The sequence below is a fragment of the Rhinoraja longicauda genome, chromosome 1, assembly GCF_053455715.1.
Source record: "Rhinoraja longicauda isolate Sanriku21f chromosome 1, sRhiLon1.1, whole genome shotgun sequence".
Classification (NCBI taxonomy): domain Eukaryota; kingdom Metazoa; phylum Chordata; class Chondrichthyes; order Rajiformes; family Arhynchobatidae; genus Rhinoraja; species Rhinoraja longicauda.
In genome coordinates this window covers 37,452,184-37,471,712 of record NC_135953.1, presented here as the reverse complement: position 1 = coordinate 37,471,712, position 19,529 = coordinate 37,452,184, and the positions used below count along the sequence as shown (strand labels likewise).

Genomic DNA, 19,529 nt, shown 5'->3' with positions numbered 1-19,529 from the left:
TTAATATCTTCCCCCATTTCTTCCGGCTCAGCACATAGCTGTCCACTCTGACTCTCTAATGGACCAATTTTATCCCTCACTATCCTTTTGCTATTGACATATCTGTAGAACCCCTTGGGGTTTACTTTTACATTACTTGCCAAAGCAGCCTCATATCTTTTTTTTCGCTTTCTTTATCTTTCTTCTTCTCCTTTTTCCTCTTTTTTCTAACTGGGGGGTGGGGGGAGGGGGGTTGTGGGTGGGGAGATAATACAGAACAATACAGGTATAATCGAATTTAAATGTATAATCGAATTTATAATGTAGGTACCATCGCGTACTATGAGTTCATACATGTATTTGTTTTGTTTTGTTAAAATTTAAATAAAATTTTAAAAATAAAAGCCTTGCACATGGGTTTTGTTTAAGAAGAGCAAAATGTTTACAAAGTGAACCTCATATTTTCAGAAACTTTCACAACTTGCTCACATCTGCGGTCATGCTCTCATGCAGAGACAACAATCCTCATGACTATTACTTTGAGAACATAACAAGTAAAAATTAGACTTCTGCAAACTAGTTTAAATTGATAAATTCTATGGTGGCAGGGCAAAAGCAGACCTTGGGGTGGAATCTTACATTTATGATGATCCTATTACATAAAGCTTCAGTGCGAAAGTTGTAGCCTCTTTAATCTACATGTGATTTACCTGAGCAAATAATACTGCATAACAAACTCAGCTTTATATTAAAGGAAACCTGGTAACTTAAAGTGAAACAGTCACATTTCTCAATGACAACATGTAGCCAGCTGTCTTGTAACTTGGGGTACAGGGAAGTTCATTTTGAATTAATTTAAGGTGAAGTTATCACCTAGTCAAGAAGTTATAGCGTCACACAGCATGGAAACAGACCCTTTGGCTCACCTTGTCTTTGCCGACCAAGATGCCTCATCTAAGCTGGTCCCATTTGCCTATATTTGGTCCATTCCATCTAAACCTTTCCATAGAAAACAGAAAATAGGTGCAGGAGGAGGCCATTCGGCCCTTCGAGACGGCAACGCCATTCATTGTGATCATGGCTGATCGTTCACAATCAATAACCCGTGCCGGCCTTCTCCCTGGATCTTTACGATCCACCTACCTGTCCAAATGTCTTTTAAATGTTGTTATGCATGTGCTGCATCCTTTGACGATTTGTTTGCTCAGTGTTTTTGATGCCCAACAAAAATTTGGTTGAACATTGAGTCATAAAGCATGGAAATGGTGCATTGTACCAAAATACAGTACTGACTATCAAGCATCCATGTTCAAAACTATTCCAATCCTCACCCATTTTATTCTTTCCATATTCCCATCAACTACTTCCTCGTTCCTCCCCACCACCTTCCTACTACCACTACTCCAAGCTTTAAATCTACCATTCACCTGCACACTTGGTACAATCTGCACCGGCCAATTAATCTGCCAACTTGCACATATTTCAGATGTGGAAGAAAATCAAATCAACTTGACCAAACCCATGCAGTCACAGGACAAATGTTACAAACTCCACACCTCACCAGAGGTCAGGATTGAGTCAAGGTTGCTGGAACTGTGAAATAGTAGTCTTACCAAGTGCACCATTGAGCTTCCAAGTTTTTACTTGTAATGTAAATATTGAACAGTATTTGTAATGGACATGGAAAGTATGCTTATTTATAGTATATATAGAACTTCATGTACTTTTTAAACTGCATGTGCAGCAATATGCTGAAAATGAGCCACTCTGGTTTATCAAAGGAGGATTCAATGAGGAAACTTACCCTGCCACATGTTGTCTTTGCTTGCACTATGGACTTTGGTTTTTGCACTACTATAGTTACCTAGTATTATGGTTATTAATTTATTGTATTTTTTGAATATCATTGGTAGTTTGTTTATATGACAATTGGACACCCTTAATACAATTTTAAAATGCACTCTTTCTGCCTAGCCATATGAGAAAAGAATAGTTTAAATCGATACATGCAAAGTGTTGCATTTTGCTGAGACAAACCAGGGAGGACTTGCACAGTAAATGTTGTAGAACAGAGAGACCTAGGGCGTAGGTATTTAGTTCCATGAAGGTGTCACAGATAGAGAGGATGGTAAATATGTCATTTGGCATGCTTGCCTTCATCAGTTAGGTTGTTGAGTGCAGAAGTTGGGACATTCTGTTAGGGCTGTACAAGGCATTTATTAGGCCATATTTGGGGTACTGTGTATAGTTCTGGATGTGCAGCTATAGGAAGGATCTCATTCAGCCAAAAGGGTACAAAAAAAAGATTTACATGGATATTAGTGGGAAAACTTTGGCCTAAGGGCATATTTCTATGCTACATGATTCGATAACTGGAGGGTTTGTATTACAAGGAAAGGCTGGGTCTTTTTTCCCCGGTACTTAGGAGGCTGAGTGGTGACCTTGTGGAGGTTAATAAAATCATGAGGGACATAAATCGGGTAGATAGTCGCAGTATTTTCCCCTGGGTGGAGTGAAATGTGATAGCAACCATGCTGTTTACTGTTGCCATTTGATCTCTTTGGTCTTTATCAATGTTTATGGTCAAAATATCTCTTCCCATCCATCCTTCATTTTAATCACCAGAGCTTCATATTGGTTTTTCCCTCGTATCTTAAATTTCCTGTTCAAAGTTACAGGGAATGAATCAACTAGGATCACTTTTTTCATTGTGTATTAAAATTCATACTATTATTATTAATGTTATAATGTAGATATACAGTCTGATTTTTGTTTCCCATTATTTAATTTGTTGTTTCTTGTTTGAATGTTGTGATGTCGGTTTAGCAAGGCTATAATGACTTGTAATGGCAACAGTACACAAATATCTTGCCCTTTGTTGGATGTAAAGAATGCTGGATTGCTACCATAAACAGTTTATCCAGATTATATTATGACTTCCAGAGAACATTTCAACCAAGCAAGTCTTTTTGAAAAGTTATTGTGCTTGCACCACAGAATTTCCACTCCTCAAAATGGCAAGTTATTTTTTGTGTTTGACGTAATTTCTCATCTTCCTCCTCTCTTGCAATCTTAATGTCTCATTTCTGTGGGAACACCCTTATCCTTCATATAGTCCCTGCCTCAGTACAAGCAACACATTTTTAACATTGCATATTACTTCCACCCTCGCACAATAAATTATTTAGCTCATTAAGAATTAATCTTCACTTTTTTCCTGTTCCCCATCTGTTTTTTATTGTGCTTCTTCCGTAAGCATAAGATCAGCTTTCTAAAGCATGATCACACTGACAACCACCTGCCCTGTCTCCTAAAGAGACCAAGGCTGGCATTTTGCTCTCATATTTGACATGAATTGTAGATAATCCAAAATTCTGTCTGATTGAGCATTACAAAAACCAAAACTGAAGCTTTCAGCCACTGGCAAAATCGCCATGTTAGTTACTTGTCATTTTCAACACTGTCTTAAACAAAACTCTGCTGCCAACTCATTCAGCAATATATCAGAGATTTCTCTTTTTTCAAAATTACCTGCTACCAAGTCTATCTCATTAAAACTAATATATATCTTCAAATTCTGCAATATTTTCGTTTCAGGTTTTGTGACATCAACCCTTCATAAAATCCAAAATAATATTACTTATATTATGTTCTGCACTTGATTGACCAACATTGGCTGCTTGTCCTGAATGATTCCTTAATTTTACCTTTAAAATACCTCACAAACATTGCTTCAGCCTACTTCTACAGATCTACCACAGCTTATGAGATCTGACCCCAGACTCTTATGCATTCTGTCTTTTTCGTTGTGCGGGACAGAATGTTTAGGTGTAAAATTTTACTGTTTAGGGTATTTTTTCTAACATTTTAACATTACTTTTTTTTAACTTGTTTACCTGTATTTAATTTACCATAATTTTCTTAGGACTAGAAAATTCAATATTTGTTTATTCTGATTGTCTGACAGAACATGAGAATGGGTATCTGATAACTAACTACCTAGGAAATTGGAAGAGAAATAGAAACGATGAGGAGATGTCAAAAAGATAGGAGAATGAAATGAAGGATGAGTAGATGAATGGGCATCAATGAGTATGTAACAATACAAGTCAATTTGTATTGCAGTGACTTGAGTACAAAATTACACTTCCCTTCTTTTAAACATCATCAGCCCTAGCAGCAACCCAAATTTATAATATCTATTAGTGGCACAAGAGACTGCAGACGTTTGAATCTGTAGCAAAAAAAGGAGAGCAGCTAGAGGAACTCACTGGGTAAGGTAGCATCTGTGGAGGGAAATGCGCAAATGAAGTTTCACGGTTTGAGACCCTTCATCTAGATTGAAAAAGTAGAGAGGGCCAATATAAAGATGTGGGGGAGGGCTGAGCAAAAGCTAACAAGTGACCGGTGGATACAGGCAAGGATGGATTGACTGTCAGAGAACAGCCTGGTGGGGGAGGGAAGGTTGGAGATCACAACGAAAGCTAGGCAGTGATGTGAAGAATAAAAGGCTGCCAATTTTGGAAGCTGATAGGAAAGGAATGTGGAATTGAAAGAGGAGTGGTGGCAGACGCAGTCGCTAGCGAGGGGATGAGCGGAATGGGGGAAAAGAAACAGTGACAGGAGGATGGAGGGTAAAGTGGGAAGAAGTGTGTGTGTGATTGGACCTAGGCAGCTGGGCGCAGAGGGAAAGGGACAGAGGAAATAAGAGTTACCTGAAATCGGAGAATCGTAGACTCTCCAGGTGAAATATAAGCTGCTGTTCTTCAAGTTTGCATTTGAACCTATTATATCTATGCGAAGCATGCATGTCGTGAATGCCTTAAAAATACAATCTTAATAATTTGACATTTTTATTGAGGTAAAAAAAATGTCAAATGATTTGATTATACAAATTATACTTTCCTTAATTATTTTCTAATAGTAAGTGCAAACATTGGTCATCCTTGCATGTGTACAGTATATGTTTTTTTGTATATATGTGTAAAATTTACTTTTGTTTTTGAGGTATTGAAAGACTCTTTTATTGGGAATTCCAAGACCTGTATGATTGCTAATATTTCACCTAGCCACGTGGCCACAGAACACACGCTGAATACCTTGCGCTATGCAGACCGGTGAGCAACAAATTGCTTATTTTACAGTAAATGTTATATTAAGATGATGGGGAAATTTTGAACCGTGGGATCTCTGGAATTGTAGCTAAGTATAATGACAAAGGTTGTTTGTAGATGATTGATGAGGGAAGCCAGTGGATGTTATCTACATGAACTTTCGTAAAACATTCAACAAAGTCCGATGGTCTGATTTGGAAGATTAAGGCGTATGGGATCTATGGTGACTTGGCAGATTAGCTTAAAAATTAGCTTGGTTATAGAAGATGGAGGTGAGTGGTGGAGGGGTGTTATTCTAATTGAAGGTCTGACCAGTGGTGTTCTGCAGGGATCAGTGCTGGAACCTTTGTTATTTATTTATACATCTAAACGATTTGGATGAAAATGGAAACTAATTGGTAATTTTGCAGTTGACAAAAAATTGGCAGAGTTGTGCATGGTGAGGAAGGTTGTCAAAGGAGGATCTAGATCAGTTGGACATGTGGGTTAAGAAATGGCAGATGGCCTTTAATCCGGACAAGTGTGAGGTGCTGCACTCTGGGAGGTCAAAGTTGAGAGAACAATATGCAGTAAATAACAGAACCTACATTGTAACCTATAGCATTGTACAGATGCCAGTCCATAGCTCCCTGAAAGTGGCAACAGAAGTGGATAGGACAATAAAGAAGGCATATGGCATGCCTGCCTTCATCGGTCATGGCATTTGTGTATAAAAATTGGGAAGTAATGTTGGAGCTGTACAAAAGTTCAGTTAGTCGACATTGGGAGTATGGTGTGCTATTCTGGTCATCACACTACAGGAAGCATGTGGAGGACTTGGAGAAGAGGATAACCAAGATGTTTAGGAAAATAACTGCAGATGCTGGTATAAATCGAAGGTATCACAAAATGCTGGAGTAACTCAGCGGGTCAGGCAGCATCTCAGGAGAGAAGGAATGGGTGACGTTTCGGGTCGAGACCCTTCTTCAGGCTGATGTCAAGGGGGCGGGACAAAGGAAGGATAAATGGATACCTGGTTGAACCCACATGGATTCAACAGGTCAATTCTGGTTGTCCCTTTGTGAAGAAAAAATAAACATCAAACTTAAACTTGGAACAATAGCTTTGCTGTTATATTAAGCCTTAATCCCAATGATCCTGTGGAATGTTAAGTTAATACAAATATAATAATGTAACCTCCCCTAATCAGCAGCATACCATTGTAGTCGTGCGTGATCACAGCCAATGAAGCCACATTTGTTGCGGCATGTCCCCAACAACCGTCTCTTTCATTCAGGAATGACAGTAACTGATGAGGAGTCATTCTCTGGTCTCAGTTGCTTTGAACCAAATGGAGCATTATAACTGTCCTCAATACATTAGGGGAGAAAGAAAATGTATTTAGAGATATTTCACATCTCTATTCAGTGACTTGAAAACCAGATCCTGACTGATTGGGCTGTGGTTTTTGGGATGCAACTCCAACAGTGTAGTATTCCACCAGTTACTCTTCTGAAGAGATGGTCTAGATTTTTTGTTTGTTCAAATCTCTGAAGTACATCGTAATTCTACTGCCTTCTGTTTTGAATGTGACAGTCCTACCAACTGATCCATGCTGACAGTTGACTGAATTGGCTTGACTCAAGTTAGGATGTGGAAATTGTTCCGTTAAATGAAGAAAGGGGACATTCTAATTAAGAGCAGTAATCTAAATCTTCCCAACTTGCATGTTCTCCTCCATGTCACAGTGTTCCATGATCGCCGCCCACACACTAACACTATCCTACGCACTGGGGACAATTTACAATTTTACCAAGCCAATTAACCAACAAACCTAGTGTGGGAGGAAACTGGGGATCCCGGAGAAACCCCACACAGGTCACAGGGAGAACGTACAAACTCGATACTGGCAAGCACCTGTAGTCAGGATTAAACCCGGGTCTCTGGAGCTGTGAGGCAGCAACTCTACCGCTGCTCCACCACGCACAATGGACTGTCTGCATTCTGTCCAGTGTGCTGATGCAGATTTGGAGCTAATTTCCCCATCTTCTGTGCTGTTACTATTCTACAATTTATACATCATTGAGACTTTTTGTTGTTCTTTTGTTATTGCTGGGTCAAAATTATAGAAATCCTGCCTCTAAGCACTATAGTACAATACTTGTTTGTACAATAAAGTATCATTATCATATCATATCATATCATATATATACAGCCGGAAACAGGCCTTTTCGGCCCTCCAAGTCCGTGCCGCCCAGTGATCCCCGTACATTAACACTATCCTACACCCACTAGGGACAATTTTTACAATTAAAAAAATTTTTTTTTTAACATTTACCCAGCCAATGAACCACGTGCTATGAATAAATAAAAATATTTACAAAAAGATTATTACATTTTTCACTGACAAAATTATATAAATGTATGTATGGAATCAAATTTTTAAAAAAAATTAAGATAATACCTTTTCAGCTAATCTTACTGTTATTATCTTCAGGGTGAAAGAAATAAAGCGAGGAACCAAAGCATTCAGCACAATCTTGTCTAGATATCATGGAGGTAGAAGTCCATCTCCAAAACAAACCAAAACATGGGGAGACAAATCTGTACCAAAGAAAATGAAGGCAAAAAGTGACCAATACTCAAATCAAAATGCAACTGTGCACAAATTATCATCAGCTGCTTTGTGTCCATCTGATCTTCCCTCTTCCAGCCCAAAAATAGTAGATAAAAATATCCTTTCCCCTGCTTCCTCAAAGATCACATGGCAAACTTGTCCTACTCCCCTGAAGGGTATGTTTAACAAAAATCCCAGAGATGTGAGCAAAAATACAAAGGATGAAAGGTTGACTGAGAAGACCATTGTTACAAAAGAGGTGTTTCTGAATAACTCCAAATCTGCAGCATCCAGAAGAATGCAATCTGAGCAAAGGAATTCTCCAGGTACAACTAGAAATGTGAAAGTTCAAACAGTTCATCCTATTCAAAAAGAAGTAATTCCCAGAAATGGACTTCACTTTACTGGACAGATGAAAAATTACTCGACCAATAAAGCAAAAGTATTTGAAAATGAACATCAAAAGAGTCCTAAGTCACTAAAGAACGATTTTTTTGTGCAGAAGGAACGGGAAAACCACTTGCGTCTTTATCATCAGCAGCTCCAACAACTTCAGCAGCCACCATTATTGCAGAAGAAGCTAAGTTATCAACCCTTGAAGGAGCTCCTCAGCCAATTTTTTCAACCTCAAGTTGAAATGAGCAATGAGAATAATGAACACATTTCCTCACTGCATTCTCCGATCAAAACGTCAGAGGTTCAGATTGAATGCAGCAGTAGTAGTTATACCCATCCTAACTGCCAAAGCATGAATGATAAACAGAATCAAATCTGTAATCAAGATTCCTTGTTTGAAATAGAAAGAGAGGAAGGAAAGAATGGACGAAACAATGTACATGTTTGCCGCTTCTCTCAAGATCAAAACTGTTACTCAAGGATAGAAGACCACAGCGTATGTGCATCACAAAGGAGTACAGGAGAAGAGTGTGCAGTTCACTGTTCATCAGGAGGTAACTTCACGGAAATGTTGCAATCTCCAAATAGTATTGATTGTGGTCAAATGAAGCCAAGCTACTTATCGTTCGATTCTAAAAACAGTTTGCAGAATGTAAACAAAGACAATTTTTCAATTGATAATCAAGATGATAACTGTCCCATTTCAAACATTTCACAAATGGACAGTAGTTTTACTGTTGCTACAGATTTGAAAAGTGTGAAAACTGGAGCTAGCACTTTGTGTCACCCGAGGAAAAAAACTGATTTCCAATTGAATTCAATAATAAATGTAGAAAAAGATAACCAAGTGTGCAGTACTACCAATAATATAATTCCATCTAATGACTATATTTCTACAGATTTAACAAATGTTTCTGATAACCTTTCTGTGGAGAGGCCACTGTCTCAAGATGCACGAGCTGGAGCTCATAGACGGACAATCTCATGTAACCACCGCTCTGCTGAAATGGAGGTATCACCAAGTGGTTCTGATGTTTTATCATCACAGACCAATCAGTTTGAAAAGTGGATGAATCTATCACCTGACCATCTTGGTAAAAATCAGAAAGTTTCATCAGATATTTTACTCAACTTGAAAAACACTATTCATGAAACACACCTTATTTTGAAAGATGGAATTGAAATGGAGATAGCTGCAAAAGATGAAATTGGCCATTCTTCAATTACTAACCATGTAGAGACTTCTCATAACGATGCCAATATTTTGACAACCAGTAGACCTGATTTGTCATCAAATGATTGTGCATGCTCTCCAATTCCACCAAAGCAGGACATGAGGCAGGGAGAATTGTGTGATGCCTTATTATGTGGAAATCTGTCCTCTGAATACAACAGCCAGACAATTCAATGTCGCCATTGTAAAGGCTCTAAAAGTGAACCTAATGATGTTGATACTGAAGAAAATGTAATCAATTCTTCAATTGTACACTTGCATCATCATGTAGCTTACACTATTGAAGATGAACTTGTAGCAGATAAATATCTTTCAGATGCTGGAAACCAGAGCTCAACAGGTCTACATCTTGGGCAGGAAGGCATTTCTACTCCTGTAATTCCACACAACAAAACAACAGAACTGATTTGCAGATCCGAGATTAAAGAATCACAGCAAGAAACACAAGATTTGGTGGCTGGAGGCTGTACCAAAACAATGCAAAATAACCACCATGAAGACTGGTTTCAGTCTTGTGGCAAGTCGCTTGATAAGGATTTGATCAACATAAATAGAGAAAAGTTACAAGAAAATACTTCAGTTCCATTTAATCATTTAAATGCGGAGAACAATTCAATTCCCACCGAAGTGTGTGTCTACCACAAAAACAATAAGGAAGCATGTGGACTTCAGGCAGATGGCAACCAATCTGAACATTTATCTGCCCAGCACCTTGAAGCAATGGAGAAAACAAAGTAAGAATGAAAAGCAGCACATTTTAAAGATTTTCCTCGTGTAATAGTTGAGCTACCCTGTGATAATATTTTAATTAGATCAATGTTTATAACTGAAATTATTTATTGACTTCCAATCAACTCCAAAACATGATTTTCTTTTGTTATTTGAGAGGCAAAATGAATTCGTCTCTGGAAAATGTGTGTCATTTAAAATTATTTGAATACACAAGTTTTAGGCCACATTCATGGAACATTCCCCTTTGCAATCTTTGATGTTTATTTGGATAGTTTTGCTGTGGGTGGAGGGGAGTGTTGGTTACAGGGAGATGGGAAAGGTAATAAATGGTCAGTGTGAATCCTCTGTGCTGTGTAATGTGAAGAGTAACATTTATTTCATTTTAGGTGTTTTTGACAAGGACTGTATCAATGTTTAAAATTCATGACCAGATAAATTACTTGCCTTCCTATGTTTTAGTTCAAATTCTGCCACATTACCTCTAGAACGTGTCTGTGAATCACAAATCTAAGCTTCTAAATTTCTAATGCAAGTAGCAGTAAAGTCCAAGGGAGACGGATAGAGGGGATTCCTGCACTATCTGCCTGTGGCTTCCAGTCTGCCTACAAGTTACCTATTCCCTCTCTGCCTGCATACTTAAGCTAAGCTGGGATCACATCTATAAATATGTTATCTACTAAGCTCTTAGCTTCATAAATGCATCACAGGGACTCCAACCACTACTCCAGATCTGAAAACATTTTCCTGCATGTATAGTTGCCTAGGTCACTGGGACTTTCCACCTAGCTCAGGGTATGCATTGCATTTGGCCGATATACACTGCCATTCTTTACGTTTATTAACAAAGCAGAGACAGAACAGTAAAAAACAGACATCACCTTGTTATTGATCCGCTGCTTTCTGCCATGTCACTTCTGGAACCTGATATCCCACTCTTTCCTCATTGGGCCTGCCTCAGCAATCTCCACTGAATTCCACTGAATCTCAAAGGTTGTTGGTTAGCTTCTTATTTAGTTTAGTTTAGTTTAACTTTAGCTAAGAGATGCAGCACAGACACAGGCCCTTCGGCCCACCAAGTCTGTGTCGACCAGCGATCCTCGCACATTAACATTATCCTACACACACTAAAATTTACTATTTTACCAAACCTATTAACCTACAAACCTGTACGTCTTTGGAATGTGAGAGGAAACCGGTACCCAGGGGGAAAACCCACGCAGGTCATGGGGAGAACATACAAACTCCGTAAAGACAAGCAGCCACAGTCAGGATCGCACCCAGGTCTCTGGCGCTGCAGGGTAGCAACTCTACTGCTGTGCCACTGTGCCGCCCATTTGTTGGTGTTGGGTCATAGCCCACTATCTTTGTGGTACAAACATCACTTGTCGCTTAGCAGCCCATTTATGCTTCATTTGCTGAATAGTTTTGAATGGATTTGAACATGGTATAGTCGTCAGCAAACGTGACCATATGACTGAAGGGTATATAACAAGCTGTTCAAAGATGTGGAAAGGAGAAACACAAAACTTGATGCAAAATATTGAATGCATTGGAGAGAAAAAATAAAATAAGCCAAAAAACAAATCTGACTGCTGAATAGGATATAATTAAATCCAAGGAGTAGTAAAAAAAGGTAAATGAATTGAGGATACAGATAGAATGGAAATAATTGTTTGAGAGTAAAGTCGTGTCTGAGCAGTTGAAGGCTTTTGATTAGGGGTTCAGGTTGATCAGGCCCACATGGTGCTGCCATATCTGGAGCCTTCCCAATAATTGGGAATCGGGAGTCGGATAATGCAGACTAAGGTAGCCGATGTGGAACGCCGATAGTCTAATCCATCAAAGGGACTATAAGAGTTTTTTAAAAGATGTGAGAGTGATGTTAAAAAGGAAATTAGAAAATCAAGACGATATTAAAAATATTAGCAAATAAAATCAAAGAAAATCTAAAAGTGTTTCATGTTAGTTTATAAAGAGATGTACGGCATTGTCAATGCCAAAAGGATAACCTGAGCATGGTGTGAAGCATTTGGGTACGTTTTTTACTGAATATTTTGCAACAGTCTTCATAGGAGGACGATGTTAATGTTGTGGAGCTCTTGCATGAGAAGAGATCAGGTGGACGGAGAGTAAGAGGGTCTAATGGAGATCCGCCAGTATGCTCGGTCCATCAAAGCCTGTTGGATTCTTGATTGCGAATCATTTTAACTCCCCTTCCCATTCCCATACTGACCCTTTTGGCCTGGGCCTCCTCCATTGCCAGAGTGAGGCCACACACAAACTGGAGTAACAGCACCTCATAGTCCACAACCGAACATTATGAACATTTTAGGTAACTACCTTAAAAACAATCCCCTCCTCCTCTCCCTTGTGCCCCACCTGAACTCGCGCACATATCACCCCCACCTCTCCCCTTCCACCAATATTCCTTCCACTGGTTTCATAATTCGTACCTCTTCCATCCTTATGTCACACTTGTAGTCTTTTCATCTCTGGTCTTTGTCCAACCCTATGCCAATCTACCTATTACCCACCTCTTTTCCAGCTTTCTCCCCCTCCTCCCCAACAATCAGTCTGAAGAAGGGTCCCAACATCAATGGTCACCTGTCCATGTTCTCCAGAGATACTGCCTGACCCATGGAGTTACACCAGCATTTTGTGTCACTGCTATAAAGTAATTGGCAGAGGGTCAGAAGGGAAATGAAGAAACCTGTTCAGGTTGTGGGAGTCTGGGATTTGGTCTAAAAACAGGTAATATTCTAAACCTTTCTCCAGAATTGGTTACTTCCAGCACAAATTGGAAAAGATCATTTTCTAAAATTGTTGGAAATATTGCTGTGTTATGAAGGCTGCAACATGCATGTTAAGAGGATGATATTCTGTTTCTCAAGCCTACTTTGAGTTTTGTTGTAAATTCAAACTGTTTTGTTCTTTGCACTCTAGGAAACTTGTTGTCCAAGCCCACTGTGAGCAGCTAGAAGAAATGTTAGCTCTTTTTGAAAAGGAAGAATATTTGCTCAACAAATTAATAATTTTGGTAAGATCTTAATTTTAAAATGTATTGAGCAGAGGAAGTGTATGAAAGGAACAGTGTTTGTGTTTTGGATAAAAATATTCTTGAACACAGGTATTGATTTACAAAGGGATTACATTCCAGATTAGTTGATGTCATAGAGTTTGGAAACAGGCCCTTTGGTCCAACTTGTCTACATGTCCCGGTTACACTAGTCTCACCTGCCCGCGTTTGGTCAATATCCCACCAAACCTGTCTAATTGCTTCTTAAACGTTGGGATAGTCCCTGACTTAACTACTTGTTCCATACACCCACCACCGTTTGCGTGAAAAGATTACCCCTCAGATTCCAATTAAATCTTTTCCCCTTCACCTTAAACCTATGACCTCAGGTCCTTGATTCACCTACTCTGCAAGAAACTCTGTGCATCTACTCGATCTATTCCTATCATGATTTTATGCACCTCTATAAGATCACCCCTCATCCTCCTGCGCTCCAGGGAATAGAGTCCCAGCCTATTTAACCTCTCCCTTTAGCTCAGACCCTCTAGTCCTGGCAACATCCTTTGTAAATCTTCTCTGTACCCTTTCCAGCTTGACAACATCTTTCCTATAACGTGGTGCCCAGAATTGAACACAATACTCCAAATTCGGCCTCACCAATGTCTTGTACAACTGCAACATGACCTCCCAATTTCTGTATTTAATACTCTGACTGATGAAGGCCAATGTGCCAAAAGCCTTTTTGATCACCCTATCTACCTGCGACTCCACCTTCAAGGAACCATGCACCTCCACTCCTAGATCCCTCTGCTCTACAACACAGAGCCCTACCATTCTGTGTAAGTCCTGCCCATGTTAGACTTTCCAAAATGCAGCACCTCAGATTTCTCTGTATTAAATTCCATCAACCATTCCTCAGTCTACCTGGCCAATCGATCACGATCCAGCTGCAATTTTTCACAACCATCTTCGCTTTCTGCAAAACCACCCACTTTTGTATCATCTGCAAACTTTCTAATCTTGCGATGTATGTTCTCATCCAAATCATTGACATAAATAACAAACAGTAAAGGGACCAGCACCGAACCCTGAGGCACACCACTAGTCACATGCCTCCAGTCTGAGATGCAACCTTCCACCATCACCCTCTACTTCCTTCCAAAAAGGCCAATTTTCTATACATTTAGCTATCTCTCAGCCATGAGATCTAACCTTCCAGAGCAGCCTACCATGCGGAACCTTGTTGAATGCTTGCTGAAGTCCAAACATCTCCAAGTTTGCGAATGGCACAAAAACATCTCCAAGTTTGCGAATGACACAAAGCTGGGTGGCAGTGTGAGCTGTGAGGAGGATGCTATGAGGCTGCAGGATGACTTGGATAGGCTGAGTGAGTGGGCAGATGCATGGCAGATGCAATATAATGCGGATAAATGTGATGTTATCCACTTGGGTGGCAAGAACAGGAAGGCAGATTATTATCTGAATGGTGTCAGATTAGAAAAAGGGGAAGTGCAACGAGACCTGGGTGTGCTTGTACATCAATCACTGAAAGTAAGCATGCAGGTATAGCAGGCAGTGAGGAAAGTTAATGGCATATTGGCCATTGCGAGAGGATTAGGACCAAGGAGGTCCTACTGCAGTTGTACAGGGCCCTGGTGAGACCGCACCTGGAGTATTGGTCTCCTAATTTGAGGAAGAACATTATTGCTATTGAGGGAGTGCAGCGTAGGTTCACCAGGTTAATACCCGGGATGGCGGGACTGACATATGATGAAAGAATGGGTCAACTGGGCTTGTATTCACTGGAATTTGGAAGGATGAGAGGGAATCTTATCGAAACGTATAAAATTCTTAAAGGATTGGACAGCCTAGATGCTGGAAAAATGTCCAGAACTAGGGGTCACAGTTTAAGAGTAAGGGGTAGGCCATTTAGGACTGAGATGAGGAAAAACTTTTTCACCCGCAGAGTTGTGAATCTGTGGAATTCTCTGCCACGGAAGGAAGTGGAGGCCAATTCACTGGATGTTTTCAAAAGAGAGTTAGATTTAGCTCTTGAGGCTAAAGGAATCAAGGGATATGGGGGAAAAAGCAGGAACTGGGTACTGATTTTAGATGATCAGCCACGATCATATTGAATGGCGGTGCTGGCTCGAAGGGCCAAATGGCCTACTCCTGCACCTATCTTTCTGTTTCAATACTTCTACATCTCTGCCCTCAGATGATGTGAAATAGCATTTCCTTTACTTTCAATGTGAAAACAAGGTTGTATTTCAGAACTGAAGTATTTTGTTCAAAAACAAACAAAAGGTGAAAATGAATGTATCTGACAATAAAATATCACTTTGTGAACAATCATCTTAAAATGAGATGATAAAAACAAGATATAAGAATGTAACTCTCTCTGGCCATCCCTCTCCATGGCAATTGCTTTCCTGACACTTACCATCTCTTTTCCCTGCTGAACCCGGCACCACGACCATCTCTTCCCACCTCCCTCCCCCTCTCTCTTACACAGCATCTAAATCATCGCTTAATTGTAGTTGTTAACATTAAGTAATGTTCATTATTTCGTAAAAGCCTTGCAGATAGAAGTACCCTGAAGAATCCAAAGATATGAGTATATGTAAATTGAGAGACAAGTAAAAGAAGTAGATCTGTGTAATCACAAACTGACAACAACCTGGTGAACTCCAGAGTTTTTTTCATTGTGCATTTAAAAGATTCAGGGTGGGGACAAAGTGGACCTCTTTAAAGTGAGTGGCTGTGCCGTTTGCGATTAGGAAGTATTGTGAACCTATTTTTCACTGGCGGCGAGATGTTGGGACCTTGCATTTTCAGCTGGTGGGAGGAAGGGGTTGAGGCTGGAGTCATTGTGAGCAGATACTGTCTGTGGGAAGGGTTGGAGATATAGGGACAGAGAAACTTTGTCATATCACAATTATGGTGTGAGGGGAGGATTTGGGAGAGAAATATGGAGCGGAATGGGGGAAAGGAAGAGGCATATGAAGATCCTACACTGTCACTCATGGGGTGGGCGTGGGGGTAGAAGTGAGTTGTTAGGTCACTCTTGTTGGTGTAGGTTGGGGTTTGGGAAATTCGCTCACAAAGCTGCTTCATTGACAAAGTTAGGAAAGGTTTATTTATTTACTTAATTCCCTTTAAATTTGGTTAGTAATTATCAGACTAACATAAAATATATATTTACTGTAATAGTCCTCGATGAAAAGAACCCCTTCAACTTCTGTACTGTGTCCTCTTCTTTCTGAGCCTCATGAGCTCCTTGTGCTGGTTCTTCTCGACTAAACATGATCCCAGAAAGGTCTCCTTTATCTTCTCTCTTAACCATGCATAGAGAGTGAAATCACAATCAGAGTCATGCACATCATACATCCTCATGATTTTCATTTGATCTGTCAATGGTAGATTGAGAAAGACTTGTTTTTTTGTGTTTATGAGAACTGCACCTAGTGTGTACAGATATTGTCTATTGGTTTCTACACTCACCATTATTTTATCATCCTGTTAACAAGTGTGTGCTTGCTTCAGGGTGCCTGCATTGTTAGTTTACATAATCAAATCAAAGTTTTCTTTCAAGGATTGTTATTTTATCTGATGGAGGCAGATTTAAAAGCTCAACATTAATTTCCATTATCTTTCTCATTAATTGCCCCTAGTGGTGAGTGACAAGATCTGGGAGAGTGCATCACTGGTTGGGGAGAAGGCAGTGGATTAGTACAGCATTAATGTAAATGGATGCCTGTTAGTTGGTGCAGGTTTCAGTGGGATGAAGAGCTTATTTCTGTGCTGTGTCATTCTGAATCAATGTGGAGTTGGATATATAATAATAACTATATAAGTCACAGACTGTAGCCAAATTTATTACTTTGGATATTGAAGAAGCCTACAGATGATCAGCAATGAGTAGATACATACTATTAATTAATTCTATTCTTTTTTTCTATTTATTATATTCTATAATACTATTAATTCCCTTTGTTCCATTAGAAAATATTTTAATATCTTGTAATAATATCTGAATAATGTGTAGTATTATCTAAATAATAAATAAATATAATCTTTTCAGTGATGTCTTTAGTTAATGTATTAGGACTTCTTCCCTCATCCAAATGCTATAATGTATCAGTATCAAATATATTAGAATTCATGTACTTGTATGAATACGACAAGCAATTATTTTCAGCATTTGAAAAAGTGCCTGAACAAAAGCATTGTGTTTCTTGGCAGGACTTCAAGGATTATGTAACGCAACTAGAAAAGATCCTGATGCGAAAAGCTGAAAGCATCCAGCACTTGCAAAGCGAGATCCATAAGTTTCAAATTCATCCTGGAACAATGTGACAATTTAATAATCCTGAATCTTAGCTTCAGTGTAAATTATAGTGGAAGAAAAAGAGATGAACAGAGCATGCATTTGACCCTTCTATAATTTTCAGAGTGACTGTTCTTATTTAAATGCAACAAACAAAAATAAATCTTTACACATATATGTGATCTATTTTGTAAACTTTTTATCTAGATGTGGTCAAATATAAATTGAAGATTGCATTTTCCCTCTCATTGCTTTTCTCTGGATCCTATCCAAATGCTCAATCATCTACCAACATTTTTTTTTTGTGAAGGAAGTATATGGCACATTTCACGATCATTGGATAACAAACTTGATGCGTATTTAAAAGCATTTCTGTGCAACAATAAATAAACCAATAGATTAGGTTCAAGAGTAGGTTATTCAGCCTTGGGAGGCTGTTATGCTGCTGAGACCATGGATGAATACCATGGAAGATGTGATGTATACATGCAACAATATGGTAAAGCTGCCCTGCGCATTTGCTAAAAATACACAGAGTTAAAATGGCGATCTTGTGTCCAGACGTGTCCTGTTTTGGTCTCCAACTTAATGCGTGCTTTTGAGAATGATGCTGAGTAGAACGTATCATTAATTGGCGACGAGGATAAACTTGTTTTGAAGTTTCGCCTGGTGACTTGCTGTTGTGGCTACCATGGCTACTTTTGGCTCAATATGGGGAATTTGACGTTGCACAGGGCGACTGGGTGCAGTATGCCGAGCGCATTGAACATTACTTCCTAGCAAACGACATTACAGATGCGGGAAAGAAGAGGGCCATCTTGCTTTCCGTGTGTGGAGGACCAACGTACAGACTCATCTCGAGTTTACTTGCTCCACAGAAATCTGGGCAAGTCGAATATTCTGAGATTGTGTCAACAGTCACGAATCACAAGGTCCCGAAACCATCGGTCATCGTCCAGCGTTACAAATTCAACTCTCGTCATCATCAACCGGGTGAGTCAGTCGCTGATTATGTGGCCGAGTTACGTCACCTCGCTGAACATTGTGCTTATGGTTCAAATCTCAATGAAATGTTACGTGATCGTTTGGTGTGTGGAATTGATGATGACCGCATTCAGCGTCGATTATTGTCGGAAGCCACGCTGGATTTCGACAAGGCACTCAGTATCACCACCACTATGGAAACGTCACGCAGACCAGATTCTGAAATGCAAAATCGACTCTCCCACAACCAACGAAACGGGAGATTCGATAGATTTCGACATGGGTACGCCCACAGTGCGCGATGAAGACGTCAACGAAAGAAGCGTTGCACATGAAAACTTTGACGAAAGCAACCATGATGACACCGTCGAGGACGCGACATCAGAGCGCAACGAAGAAAGCAATTCAGGGGGTAAGCAGTACCCAAACGAAATAGAAAGCGACCGGATTACTAAGGATTCTGAAAACGGACGATTTTGACAACGGACTTGACTATATGGACTCGGTTACATGGACAATGTAAACGCAACGAAAATTTGGTTATCATTAATGGAAAGGATTGTAGCATGAATATTCTTATTCGGCATCTTGGGTTGGTTAGGTTATTTATAGACAATAGACAATAGGTGCAGGAATAGGCCATTCAGCCCTTCGAGCCAGCACCGCCATTCAATGCAATCATGGCTAATCACTCTCAATCAGTACCCCGTACCTGCCTTCTCCCCATACCCCCTCACTCCGCTATCCTTAAGAGCTCTATCCAGCTCTCTCTTGAAAGCATCCAACAAACTGGCCTCCACTGCCTTCTGAGGCAGAGAATTCCACACCTTCACCACTCTCTGACTGAAAAAGTTCTTCCTCATCTCAGTTCTAAATGGCCTACCCCTTATTCTTAAACTGTGGCCCCTTGTTCTGGACTCCCCCAACATTGGGAACATGTTTCCTGCCTCTAATATGTCCAATCCCCTAATTATCTTATATGTTTCAATAAGATCCCCCCTCATCCTTCTAAATTCCAGTGTATACAAGCCTAATTGCTCCAGCCTTTCAACATATACGACAGTCCCGCCATTCCGGGAATTTACCTAGTGAACCTACGCTGCACGCCCTCAATAGCAAGAATATCCTTCCTCAAATTTGGAGACCAA

At 39.8% G+C, this 19,529-nt stretch overlaps 1 protein-coding gene across 1 annotated transcript in view; it reads left to right on the top strand.

Moving 5' to 3' along the window:
* Positions 1-17,513, top strand: part of LOC144599048 (kinesin-like protein KIF24) — a 61,347-nt gene extending 43,834 nt beyond the window's left edge. The window contains exons 10-13 of the mRNA XM_078409774.1: positions 4,987-5,096; positions 7,570-10,053; positions 12,995-13,088; positions 17,313-17,513. Of these exons, the coding sequence (XP_078265900.1) occupies positions 4,987-5,096; positions 7,570-10,053; positions 12,995-13,088; positions 17,313-17,426 (2,802 nt within the window). The 3' untranslated portion in view covers positions 17,427-17,513. The remainder of the gene's footprint in view (positions 1-4,986; positions 5,097-7,569; positions 10,054-12,994; positions 13,089-17,312) is intronic.
* The last annotated feature ends 2,016 nt before the right edge of the window (positions 17,514-19,529 follow it).